Below are 12,834 nucleotides of genomic sequence, written 5' to 3' on the forward strand. Positions count from 1 at the left end.
TACTCCAGGGAACGCGTTGTAAACACGTCGCAAAACAGATTGGAAGGTGTGATACAAGGTTTACAACCAAGCACAAAGTACCAGTTTCGTGTAGTTGCGCGTAACGAACGTGGCGTCGGCGCGTCTAGTTCCATACTGCATGTAACAACTCAATCAGAGGTAAATGCATGAGAATAATTAGTACATTTTCTAAAGCTTTACATTTTAGAGATGCGTGTGCATTTTAGTTGTATTATATCTGATCAATCATTATTTTGTCCGTTGTGCCACCAAAAATAGGCCGACGTTCCTGGACCTCCTTTGAATTTGCTAGGTCAAGCGATTAGCAGCAACAGCATTGACCTTACTTGGGAAGAACCATACGTAACAAATGGACGCGTCATTAAATACCTCATTACGTATATAGAGGTGAGTGGAAAATTTTTTTACCTAAATTTTTTATCTAAATTTATCTAAGAAAAAAAAAAAAAAGACGATCGAATTCACGTACTCGCTGGGTGGTACCCCCCTCTTGAAGGCTAACAGAGTAAAGGACCTTGGAGTTTTGTTCGACACCAGATTAACTTTTGTTCCACATATCGAGGTAATTGTTAGGCGTGCCATGCGGATCCTGGGCTTCGTCAGCAGAACGGCCTATGACTTCCAACGTGTGGATACACTAAGGTGTCTCTACCTGACACTAGTTAGACCCATCGTGATGTATGCCTCTGAATTGTGGTCACCGACATTTGCAAACCATAAACGTAGGCTTGAGCGGGTGCAACATAAATTTTTACGACTTGCTGCATATAAGATGGGGCGACCGATGGCACATGAAGATCATGATTATCGCACAATCTCCGAAAACATACGCATATCTACCCTGGAATCGTCTCGAAATTTCAATGACTTGGTTTTCTTGCACAAAATATTGGCTGGCACAATTTACTGCCCCTATCTGATCTCCAGGATCACGCTAAATGCTCCTGTCAGGACTCAAAGAGTGGGAAGACCTTTCCACACGCAAATAGCTAGAAATATCATGAAAGCACGATCAGCGATCCGTCCCATTCCAGAAGAAGCGAATTTAGCTCCAAGGATTGAACCCTTCGGGGTCTCAATTGAAACGTTTAAAGCCCCCATTCGCTGCAGAGTACTTACATACGAATAATTAATCTGTTAATTTAGTGAAGCTGTAATTTTAATTTTAATTCTAGTTTTATTTTATTTTACTTTATTTTATTTTATTTTGCTTGGCTATAATTGAATTTATAAAGTCAGTTAAAAGTGTCGCACACATATATATATATTATATTTAATATTTAATTGTAAAAGGGTCTTCCCGTGAATAAACAAACATTAAACATTAAACATTAAATATTTTAAATGCATTTTTCAAACAACAATAATGTTATTACAAATTTTTTCTCAGGGCGAAAGCGAAGGAAAAACTAACGAGACCGTTGAAACGAGGTACAGGCTTCTGAATCTTACGCCATTCACTGAATACAATTTTTGGGTTCAGGCTGTCAATGAAAACGGACCCGGAGCTTCGACCAATGAAATAACAGTCCGAACTCTCAGTGCACCGCCAACGCAATCTCCATACAACGTTACTTTAGAGGCAGCAAATTCTACCGTAAGTGATATTATAATAATTTTCCGAAGCTGAAGCATGTCTACAATTTGGTGTAATAATTTATTGAACGTTTATATTTGACCAGAGTATAATAATACGCTGGGAACCGCCGTTAGAAGGAAAAAATGGCGTTATAACCGGCTACCAGATTCGATATCGTCAGAAGGGCAGAAAGCATTGGACACCTACAACGACGCAGGGGAATCAGAAAATGTATCAATTAAACGGACTGGAGAAGCACGTTATTTACCAACTCAAAATATGCGCATTGAATGTCAACGGAACGGGACCATGGAGCGATGTAATGGACATCGAACCGTACGAAAGAGATTTGGACGAAAGTAAAGTTCCAAACTCTCCGACTAATTTGAAAAGTAAGTTTCTTTACGATTTTCAACATTATTTCAACTTGTTTTCATTCACATCGAAATATGTTTTATATGAAAATTTCCCCCATTTAGCTAAGCCAATGTCAGATTCGATATTCGTTTCATGGAGCCCGCCAAAGGACCAGAACATCAAGGTCCGAGGTTACACTTTGGGCTGGGGAAAAGGATTTCCGGATAACTATACAAAGAAATTAGACAGTAAACAACGCTACTTTACGATCGAATCGTTGGGTAGGCTTTTCTCAATATGTTTAGCAACGTATAAAATTTTCAAAAAAATTGAACACACCACATCACTACACAGTTCATTTAATCCTCAATTAATTCCTAAACTCACTGTGATTTCAATAGAACCGTTAGCCGAGTACGTCATTGCCCTTCGAGCCACTAATGCAGTTGGAGAGGGAACCCCATCTTACGCCAATGTTCAAACGACCGCGCGTTCAGTTACCGAATCTGTGGCACCTTTGATTCCACCTGTTGGACTTAAGGCCGTCGTTCTTTCCGCCAGTACGATGATGGTTTATTGGACAGATAGCACGCTGTCAAAGAGCCAGGTTTGTTGTTTTCTTCTTTTAATAAAAAATCTGATTCAAGACTATGAGATGTTTCTCGTAATCGGATCGTTTCATCTCACAGTATGTGACTGACAAGAGGTACTATGTGGTACGTTATACCTCTCATCATCACAGCAGCAATCCAAGATACAAATATTACAACTCTACTGATCTGAACTGCATGATCGTTGATCTAAAACCGAACACACAGTATGAATTTACCGTTAAATTGGTCAAGGTGCGTAAAATAAATAATGAAGTGTCAATATTTGTTTTAATGACAAGAAGCAGACTGAAAACTGTATTTCCTAACCATTGTAACTTCAGGGAAAAAGAGAATCTCCTTGGAGTATGGTGGAGTTGAATACAACTCAGGAAGCAGCGCCCAGTTCACCACCTCGAGATCTCACTGTTCAAAGCGTCGAAGATCATGCGACAGCAGTGATGCTTCATTGGCTGCCACCAAAACAACCTAATGCACCGATTACTGGTAAGTTTAAAAAAATGATAGGGCGATGTGCATGAAAACAAGTGATTTCATTTGTTGCTCATAAATTGACTGTCATCTCGAATCATACTCAGGATACATTATCTCGTATACAACGGACAACACGAAATGGGACAGGGATTGGAGGGTCGAGGCGATAATCGGCGATCAGAGTGAGATCATGATAAAAACTCTTCAGCCTAGTACGACTTATTATTTCAAAATTAAAGCGAGAAACGCCAGAGGATACGGCCCGTTTTCGTCCTCTGTAGCTTTCAAAACACCTCAGAGTAAGTTTTTAAACATTTTTTATTTCTCACCCCTTTTCTTCAAAAAAGCGAGAAGGAGAAGTTCTTATTTACTCTTTAAGTAGTAGTTTTCTCTTTATTGCCTGTGTATTATACGTCTTATTCGTTACGAGTGGGAGCTTACACAAAAATGTTTTTACATTTGTCCTTGTTCGATCTTATAAATGTCACTTGTACTTATATTTAAAATACTCGATATATGCTTCTATATCCTTATATTACATTTGTTTTTCACTTTATTTAATATTATCTGTTACTCAATAGGGAACCTGCATGCATCTAAAATCTTTATATTCCTTTATTGGACTCGAAAGTAGGATGAAAAATAATGTATTTACCAAGACAGTTTCTTTTTTCGAGCAACATTAACGCTGCAATAATTTTTTCTTTTACACTAATTTTTCTCGGTAAATTTGAACCGGCACCCATTTTGCTAGACCCCTCTATCAGCGCTGCCAGGTGACACGTTCGGGCACTATGCTCGGCTGTAAACACCGTCTGCTCCGAGCAAGCCGGAATCCTAACCTGCAATATTAATATTTGAAGCTCTGAAGCATAGTTGGCGTTGTCAAAATTGTATTTATCTCAGTAAATAACTTTTAGTTTGGTTAAAATGAAAAGACAGTAATGGATCCATCAGCTCCGCAACCAAATTTAGATTGGTACATGTATTGTTTTGCACCATCTTGTAAAAATACAAGTTCAACTCCAGAAAAGATATTTATCCGAGTGCCAAATAATGTATTAAAACGGAAGGCTTGGTGCAATGCAAACTACATTTACATGGTGTATAATAAAGTTAGGATTCCTGCTTGCTCGAAGCAGACAGTGTTTACAGCCGAGCATAGTTCTCGAATGTGACACCTGGCAGCGCTGATAGAGGGGTCCAGCAAAATGGCTGCCGATTCAAATTTGCCGAGAAAATTTAGAAGACAAAAAATTATTTTCTGGCGTTAATATGGCTCGTAAAAAAAAACTGTCTTGGGGAATTCATTATTTTTTATTCTACTGTCGAATAAAATTAAAATTAAAAAACATGCAACTTCCCTATTTGATTTGAAGTTAGTTAAACTTACAAGGAAACTGCCTGAGGTGTTCCCCCCCGATTTTGACCATTTGAGGATATGTTATTCTTCATCGAAATCTGAGCGACACTTATTTTTTTTTTATGGGCGGAAAAACGGTGTAAAGGGGTGAAATCAACCCCCAAAGTTGGGCATCATCAGTGGTTGTTTCATAGTTTCGCATACTTCCAGTTGAGATATTTGAATGAAACCAATTGGAGAATATTTTCTCTGAGGAATAATGAAAAATGCATTTTGGGCGGTTACGACGGGGTTGAATGGTCGAAAATTAAAAAATTTTTATACCTAAAAACTATTGTTCGGATTTTAATAAAATTAATTGCATTTGAAGTAGCAGAAAAACACAGGGGATACGTGTTATTGCGTTTTTCGAAATAACGTCACTTAGGGGGTGAACTACCCTTATACACGTGCAGCCGAATTCCCATTAGAATCGCACTATGTTGCTTCAATTCGTCTTATTTAACATTACCAAACTCTTTCTAAGCAACAATTTAGGAGCTTCTTCGTTTCAATAAATTTCGGTTGCATTTATTATAATAAAAACCACTCCCACAAATTACGTTTTTCTGTTGTTTCAAATTCAATTAATTTCATTAAAATCCAAACAACATTTTTTAGTTGTAAAAATTTTCAACCCCTATAATTTTCGACCATTCAACCCCGTCGTAACCGGCCAAAATGCATTTTTCATTATTCGTCATAGGAATTATTCTCCAATTGGTTTCATTCTAATATCTCAACTGGAAGTATGCAAAACTATGAAACAACCACTGACGATGCCCAACTTTGGGGGCTGGTTTCATCCCCTTAAACCCTTTTTCTACCGATACAAAAAAATACGTGTTGCTTAGATTTCGATGAAGAATAACATATCGTTAAATGGTTAAAATCGAGGGGGGGGGGGGGGGGGGGGGGGGGGCAGTCAACAACTCAGGCAGTTTCCTTGTTAGGGGCCATCCATAAATTACGTCACACGGATTTTACAACTTTTAATCCCCTCCCCCTGCCTTGTCACAGGTTGTCACATTTTTAGAACCCCCTCCCCCCTGATGTGACGTCACAAATTTTTCAAACATGCATGTATTTAAAAATGATCAAAATAAAACAGTTATTTTTAATTTTTTTCTTATTTTTATTTATGTGACGTCACAAAGCTTTTGACCCCCCCTGCCCCTTGTAATACTATGTCACATTACGGTGATACCCTCCCCCCCCTTAACGAACTCGTCTAAACGTCATAAACCATTCGAAGTTTGGAACTTGTAACCTTTTTAAATATCACAAATATACGTCGAAAAGGAAAATTAATCAAAATAAATGTCTACTTACAATATATTCTATTTCTTTTCCTCTTCATTATTGTTTTTTCAAAACGTGAAGTATGTATGTCTCTGAATTTATACCACTCTTCAAGTATTGATAATAGATTTTTTTTAACACATAGCGTTATTGTATAGCGTTTGAAAGTAGAAGAAATAAAAGTTAGGTACTCCAACAGATGGACGGCTTTCGAGCTTGATGATATGCATAATAGTCGGCCTATCCGTTGTTGTCATAACCGGTGTCGCTGTAATCGTTGTCGTCATGTGTTGTCGTCGACGTCCCGAGTCCCCGGATCATAAAAAAGGGTAAACGAGCTGAAACATCTAAAATTACGAGCAATCGAGTAACAGACGTGTTTCTAACGCTATTTGTTGTTATACCTTTACAGGTACACGAAAGATTCTAATCAGAAAACTAACATTAAGCCACCTGATCTGTGGATTCATCACGATCAAATGGAGCTCAAGGCTCCTGAGAAGTCTTCTATCAACGGCGAAGCTTGCTCAAGTGGAGTGGGCAGCAATACTCTTCCCAGATCTGGTAATCAGGATTACAATCAAGAAAATATGCACATCAATTCAAGCTCCTTGGATAAGCGTACTTATGTGCCTAGTTACATGGGTAAGAATTGAGAAATCATTGGCTGGCTCAGTGCTAGTTTATTTTCAACGTTTATTCTTTGGGCACAAAACCAAAGTAAAAACCAAAGATTTCTCGCTTTTTATTTTCAAACATTATTTTCTACACATTCTCAGTTTGCCAACTTTGTTCGTTACTCATTTTCCTTTTTGGTTTTTCATTTGTTCTTTTTTTTTTTTTTTTTGAACACACGTTAGGTAACAACGACGAAAAATGTTCTACCCTAACAAGACAACACAACCGAGGAAGTCATAAACCCAAACTCATTACCCTTCCTGTCGACACTCTTTCTCCGCATCAGCGTAAGTATATAAACAATCGTTTTTCACTTTGATTCGATACATCATTCGTCGGCACAGCATTCACAGACACTATAATTCATATTGTTTACTTTACTTTCCAATGTTTCGGTATTTCTGCTAAAATGTGAATTGTTTCTGCTGTTCACTTCTTTTTTTCCGCGGTAGTCGTTTTATTCACTCCTCGTGGGCTCACAGTATTCATAGTCTGGAATTTATGACAATTGTTGTTGCAGCCATCGCCACAGCTACTCCCATTGTAAACAGTAGCATATCACAACCAGCAATTCATAACTCATGCGCAGACGTACCTTCCGTGAGGCCTAATTATCCTCGCACCGCTGCGCAGTATAGCTTGAGCAGAGCACACGTTACTCTGGAACCGACACCAGAGTCCAGCCCTGACTCTTGCAGCATGCCGAGTACTTACGAACCTCTGCAAACTCAGGTAACTATTTCGAGGGGACTCGATTTTGTTCTGCTTTGAACAACAAAACAAGATGTGATCTGAGTGTCCTTTCTTTCAGATTCCCTATCCCCCGGGGAACCAGCATTATGGAGCAAACAGCCAGTACACGTCTGGCGTATATGGCTCTAGTAGCCAGCCTAACAGTACCGTTGGTGTTATAGAAAATGTAAATGCGAAGCGACTTCAGGGTCATCCATTGAAAAGTTTCAGCGTACCAGCTCCGCCACCTCAGTCTGCGCCTTCGACCCCTGCTCAACAAAAGCACGGAGGTGAGTGTAGAGCAAACACTGATACCCAGGCTAAATAATGCTGAAATTTTATGCAAGTATTGTTATCGTTGACATCTTTTTTAATGCACAGTTTCGCAAGTCACTGTGAGGCCGACGATATCCGGTAGCCCATACAAAAAACCACCGATCACAACGACACAGATAACAAAAAACAGGTTAGCCACGGTTGTGAATCCGACGCATACGGCTGAAGAGGTCGAACGATTGAAGGTTCGTTCCATAAATTAATGATTTTTAAGCAAGTTTGGCAATTTTTTCACTTCATACAAATGTGCTGTTGTTGATTTTAGCCGTCATACAGCACGGAGGAATTGAATCAAGAAATGGCGAATTTAGAGGGACTGATGAAAGATCTGAATGCCATAACAGCGTCAGAATTTGAGTGCTGAGATAAAGAAGTGTGTTCCTACAAACACGTGCCATCTAAAACCGAAACTGAAATTCAAACTGAAAGAAGAAAGTTGTGATTAACGAAGACATACGTTAATAGCAATAAGGCTATCATCATTCACATTATTGTTATTATTACTACTATTATGCACATCACGCGAGATTCAGCCAATTATCTGATATCGTGGAGTGATTACCTTTTAATAGATATTATTATTATTATTATCATTATTGTGGCGTTGCTCGTTTTGTACTGCGTAGGTAAATCGTACAACGTGAGACACAAACGCAAGAAGAGAAAGAGAGGAAACAGGGCAAGAATTATCATTCCGACTTAAGGGATAGCCTCTTTTGTTATTAACTTTGTTTCAATAAATTCTATATGTATCTACCTTTATCCAGTCGCACTTGCCAATTAAAATTAGTTAGCCGATTCGTAATGATTATCATAAATGCAGCTCAAACCTAGAATAAATCCGATAAGATAATTGTTACACATGGATATGAGGGGGGCGGATGGGAGAGGATTCCATATGACTTTTTACAACGTTGTCACGGGATTTGAAATTTTTTTGGAAGTACTCTTGAATAATGCTAATATGGATATACTCTAATTTCTAGGAATTTTAAAGATTTTTAATACACGAACTTTTATGTCAGTACAACATCAAAGAATCTTGAAAACTAATATTTTTGTGCAGTTGACATAATATGAAAACCACGCGTTCTTGCCTTCAGCTTACATCTTAAACTGACGATGAAAGAATCCCTCGACATATGAGAGTGAACATTTTTCCAGTTTTTTTTAAAAACAACATTTACTTTACGTAGGTAATATGTACCGGAATAATATATATTATGTGATACAACAACAACAAAACATGAGAAGAGATGGAGAAAAACAAACCTGACTGCCATGTTTTAGTTTATTTTACCATATATGGTTTATTGTGATATCATCATATATGCAATCTTTACCTAGTTACAGCTACTACACAGTAGAATTTAAGATAATATGGTGATATTGATGGATGAAATTTATTGGAATTGAAATTGTCTCCTTCAATTGACTGATATATTAGGAAGCTTTGGCAACTAATATGCTTTTCAACTCGTAAAAAGTTATTTATACAAGACGTGCATTAACTACTAAATTCTTCCTTTAATTCGCACTTTAGAAAAGTGCGAAGTTTAACAAAATGGTGAAATAATCATTGTGACATACCAACGAAACATACTTATTACAATATTCAACAAACCCCGTAGTTCATCGATTAAACCGTACCGCCCACAACATATCTCAGTAAGGGTTCAATTTTGTCAATCAAATCAACGGATAGGTAGTTCAGATTTCAATTATTATTGCCAAACAATACCCTAACTCAGATTTTTACATGTTTACCGTAATCATCTCAGTCACCGTATCGTGATCTCATTAAATTATTTTTATATTTTTGCATTCTAGAAAATGGTAACAAGTATTGATTCTTAGTTCATTTGGTTAACGGTGAGTGCCAAAAGATCTTATTTTAAACGTAAAAACACGAATTGAGGAAAAAGAAAGATAGAGAGTAACTGATTTTTGGTTGACGTTTATTCGAATACTTTCGTGTTAAAAATGCAGCTTGATAATTATATCGTTCTCATTCATGTGTCCATTTTCTTTTTTGTATATTACGAATCATTACAGTTTATAGCCACTCGAATTCATACATACATACATTTTATAGTATGATCATCATTAACTTTGTTGATAACATTCTAGCTAACAAAATGGATTTGGGTAGTTCTTTCAAAAGTATCAACCCTAAAACAAGAAAATTTATTAATAACAAAGCTAGACACATATTTTCTAACTCTGTGTACATCGGTTTATTATAGAGTATTATATTATATTACGTCTATTGTATTCTTATTATAAAAATATTAGAAGTTACTACCGAGCCATTGCCTCATGATGGATCTACTATTCGAATTTACTGCCATTGCTGATCGTGCGTTGAATATATCCAAAATACAATTACTGTATAATATGCAGGTTTATATCAATTTGACGGTATTGCTTCACAAGAAATATCGGTACAGAGAAATCTTTTTGTGATTGCCACCCCCCACCCCCCAAAAAAAGGGGTAATCCTTCAAAACTTACGAATTGTTCTCGTCTCTTGACTTGTTCTGTTTTTAATATCGCAAGAAAAACGTATATGTATTTCTTGTGTGCTATTACGAGTTATAATCAAAGGAATAATAATTTATCACTTTTGCTATATGCTTTTATTGTTGAACGACAATTATACATACGATATGCATTTTTGTAACATTTTTACAATAACGTAAGATATATAAATTTTATGTACGATTAATGGAAATACACGCAGAAGCTGTACAAAGGAAAACACTAGAAAAATCACAAGGATCAATAGGATTATGATTAGCTTAGGCACTTTTTCAATTACACTAATAGTATACTATACATTATAATATAAATGTATATGATTAATCGTTATTCGTAACCAATTGTACGTTATAGACTAATACGTGACATTTCTATAGTGTAATGTCTAAAATTTGCCTTTATGCTGTATCGAGTTTTAGGTACAAAACATTTATATTTCGTACATTTCCAATCTACTTCATCATTATAATGTATTTATATCAATGGTTAATCAAGTAATTAATAATTGATGCGAATTATTTTTAATATTCTAAGTTGAAGTAGTTTTGAATGATGATTGTGCAACTTTTGTGCAAAACTGAGATAATCGACTAACATTCTACGAGCCTATGTCGATGGCCTAACGATAATACTTTACCTTAAACACATTAATTTATGATAGTTTATACATTTATACATATATACACGGTATATTCATGTTGGAGAAATCATAATCATCATTATTATTATCCACGCAACGATGATGATAGTGATAATGATGGTCTCGATGATAATTTTTACTATAAACAATTATTTATTTACCATAAACTCATCAACGGAAAAAAAAACGTTGACAAAAAGAAATATATTTAATATGTATTCGGTAAAGGCTGGCTGCTTTTAATTACGTATTATATATATATATATATATATATATATATAACATTATCAATGTTATTACTATTATTATTATTATATTAGTATTAATAACATTTCACGAAGACTAACTATATGGTTCACAAGAATTAAAGCGCAACTATTTGATGTACATAATTAACACACCACTTTGTAAGTAACTAGTTTTTAACAATAGCCATTACGAAACGTATACATAAACTATTGGCGTTTTCCACACTGCTCTCGATGCAAACGAGTGCGATTTTCTTCATTTTTAACTCGTATATGAGTGCAGCTACAAGCCAGAAATGTCTAAGCTCGATGCAGACAGAGTGCAGTAAGTGGAAACCGTCATATATTTATATTTATATATATCATAATAATATGACCATCCCCGGAAAAAAAATCCCACAAAAATAGAGGAAGAAAAATGAAGATGCAACATTCATAACAAGTGTGTGATAATATTTATAACAATTTATTACCTAATAAACGTACGTAATGTTCTTTTAAATATTCTTACTTTTTCTAACAAATTTTCGCCCCAGTAATAATATCAATTTATTTGACTTTGTCGGTGTTTATATTTTGAATAATAACAGTAATCAAGTAATTTGTACTTATTGTGCTTATAAATCTTGGAGGGTTTGTCGATCGCTAAATTTTACAAACTGTTATTTAATTCGATTCAATCGGAGGAATAATATTAAAGTATCAAAAAAGATTTTAGTTTCAGAGAGCAATATAAAGGCAATGCTACAAATATGTGTAAATAAAATATTTTTCCTGAAACTATTAATTTCTGGTACAAAAATATGATTCAGCAATAATTTACATTGTAAAACTAGCATAAAAAATTCCTTGTAAAATTTTTTATCGTAGTTTGTTAAAGATGACAATTCAGGGCAGTGGTCGATGTATAAAACGAATATGCAAGTAAAAAGAGCAGCGAAAACGAAGCTGCAAATTTTAAATAAAAAGTCTGTGAAAATGGCTCCACAGAGAGTGGATAATAAATTTCCCAAATCCGTGTTCGAAATTTTGTGTATAGATTAGGTGACACCGTAAATATCCACCTTGACGTGCACAATCTTATGTTAATACACATAGAAGACGTAGGAACCTTGCCTACTTCGTTACTGTAAATAATAATCCTCGTTTACAATGCGTCTTCTCTATCCTCGTATGCGTACAGAGCCTTGCACATGTTCACAACACTTGAGTGATGACTGATGGTTGCTGCATGCTTGGTCAAGAGATGTTACCATCGCACCAACAAAAACACAGAATTTCGCAACCTGTGACAAGGTAAACAGATACTTGAACAAATGATGTTTCACAGTGTGCTTTACTTACAAATTACTTTAACTTTATAGTGACTAGAACAAACGTTACGGGATATCTGTAAATGTTTTCCGTTTCAACTTACTGTAATCACATCATCTGGAAGCTGTGACATGGGAGATGTCGAAACCGACTGTTAGAAAGGAATAATATTTTACTTTTTTACGTTTTTTCCAAAATTTAAAAGAAAAGAAAGTTTTCAAAGACCCAAAAAAAAGTAACTCAAAAGCGACTGAACAAAATTAATCATGGCCCAGCGATTAAACGAAAATTTCTACCACAGTGTGATTTATTTCATCAGAAATTAGTTAAATTATGTTGCTGTATACGGTTTTTGCTTGTAGTTTTTCACGTGTATTTTCGCATTACAAAAATGCATCACTGTACACGATATTTAGTAAATGAATGACAAATGGTCAATAACTCTGATTTATGAATTTATTGTCTTTTCGAGCTAAACACTTCGATACAGACATAATAAACAATGTGATCAGTTGATTTCCGAAAATCAATCTGAAGCTAATTTTTCTGCTAAGAATACTGTAATATTTGACAAACAAAATCTAGTCAAGTGGATATCG

General features: G+C 35.7%; 1 protein-coding gene across 6 annotated transcripts in view; it reads left to right on the plus strand.

Annotated features, from left to right (window-relative positions):
• Nucleotides 1-11,423, plus strand: part of LOC124180311 (neogenin) — a 35,199-nt gene extending 23,776 nt beyond the window's left edge. For 3 of the 6 annotated variants that reach the window (XM_046565694.1, XM_046565695.1, XM_046565699.1), the window contains exons 11-26: nucleotides 9-159; nucleotides 280-408; nucleotides 1,412-1,618; nucleotides 1,704-1,992; nucleotides 2,080-2,238; nucleotides 2,359-2,564; nucleotides 2,647-2,802; nucleotides 2,892-3,054; nucleotides 3,147-3,341; nucleotides 5,934-6,075; nucleotides 6,159-6,391; nucleotides 6,607-6,711; nucleotides 6,945-7,156; nucleotides 7,236-7,446; nucleotides 7,538-7,677; nucleotides 7,758-11,423. In XM_046565694.1, coding sequence (XP_046421650.1) covers nucleotides 9-159; nucleotides 280-408; nucleotides 1,412-1,618; nucleotides 1,704-1,992; nucleotides 2,080-2,238; nucleotides 2,359-2,564; nucleotides 2,647-2,802; nucleotides 2,892-3,054; nucleotides 3,147-3,341; nucleotides 5,934-6,075; nucleotides 6,159-6,391; nucleotides 6,607-6,711; nucleotides 6,945-7,156; nucleotides 7,236-7,446; nucleotides 7,538-7,677; nucleotides 7,758-7,856 — 2,797 coding nt within the window. In that variant the 3' untranslated portion in view covers nucleotides 7,857-11,423. The remainder of the gene's footprint in view (nucleotides 1-8; nucleotides 160-279; nucleotides 409-1,411; nucleotides 1,619-1,703; nucleotides 1,993-2,079; nucleotides 2,239-2,358; nucleotides 2,565-2,646; nucleotides 2,803-2,891; nucleotides 3,055-3,146; nucleotides 3,342-5,933; nucleotides 6,076-6,158; nucleotides 6,392-6,606; nucleotides 6,712-6,944; nucleotides 7,157-7,235; nucleotides 7,447-7,537; nucleotides 7,678-7,757) is intronic. The other 3 variants (XM_046565697.1, XM_046565696.1, XM_046565698.1) reach the window with 3 other exon arrangements.
• Nucleotides 11,424-12,834: the final 1,411 nt, after the last annotated feature.

This window comes from Neodiprion fabricii, chromosome 4 (genome assembly GCF_021155785.1).
Source record: "Neodiprion fabricii isolate iyNeoFabr1 chromosome 4, iyNeoFabr1.1, whole genome shotgun sequence".
Lineage (NCBI taxonomy): Eukaryota > Metazoa > Arthropoda > Insecta > Hymenoptera > Diprionidae > Neodiprion > Neodiprion fabricii.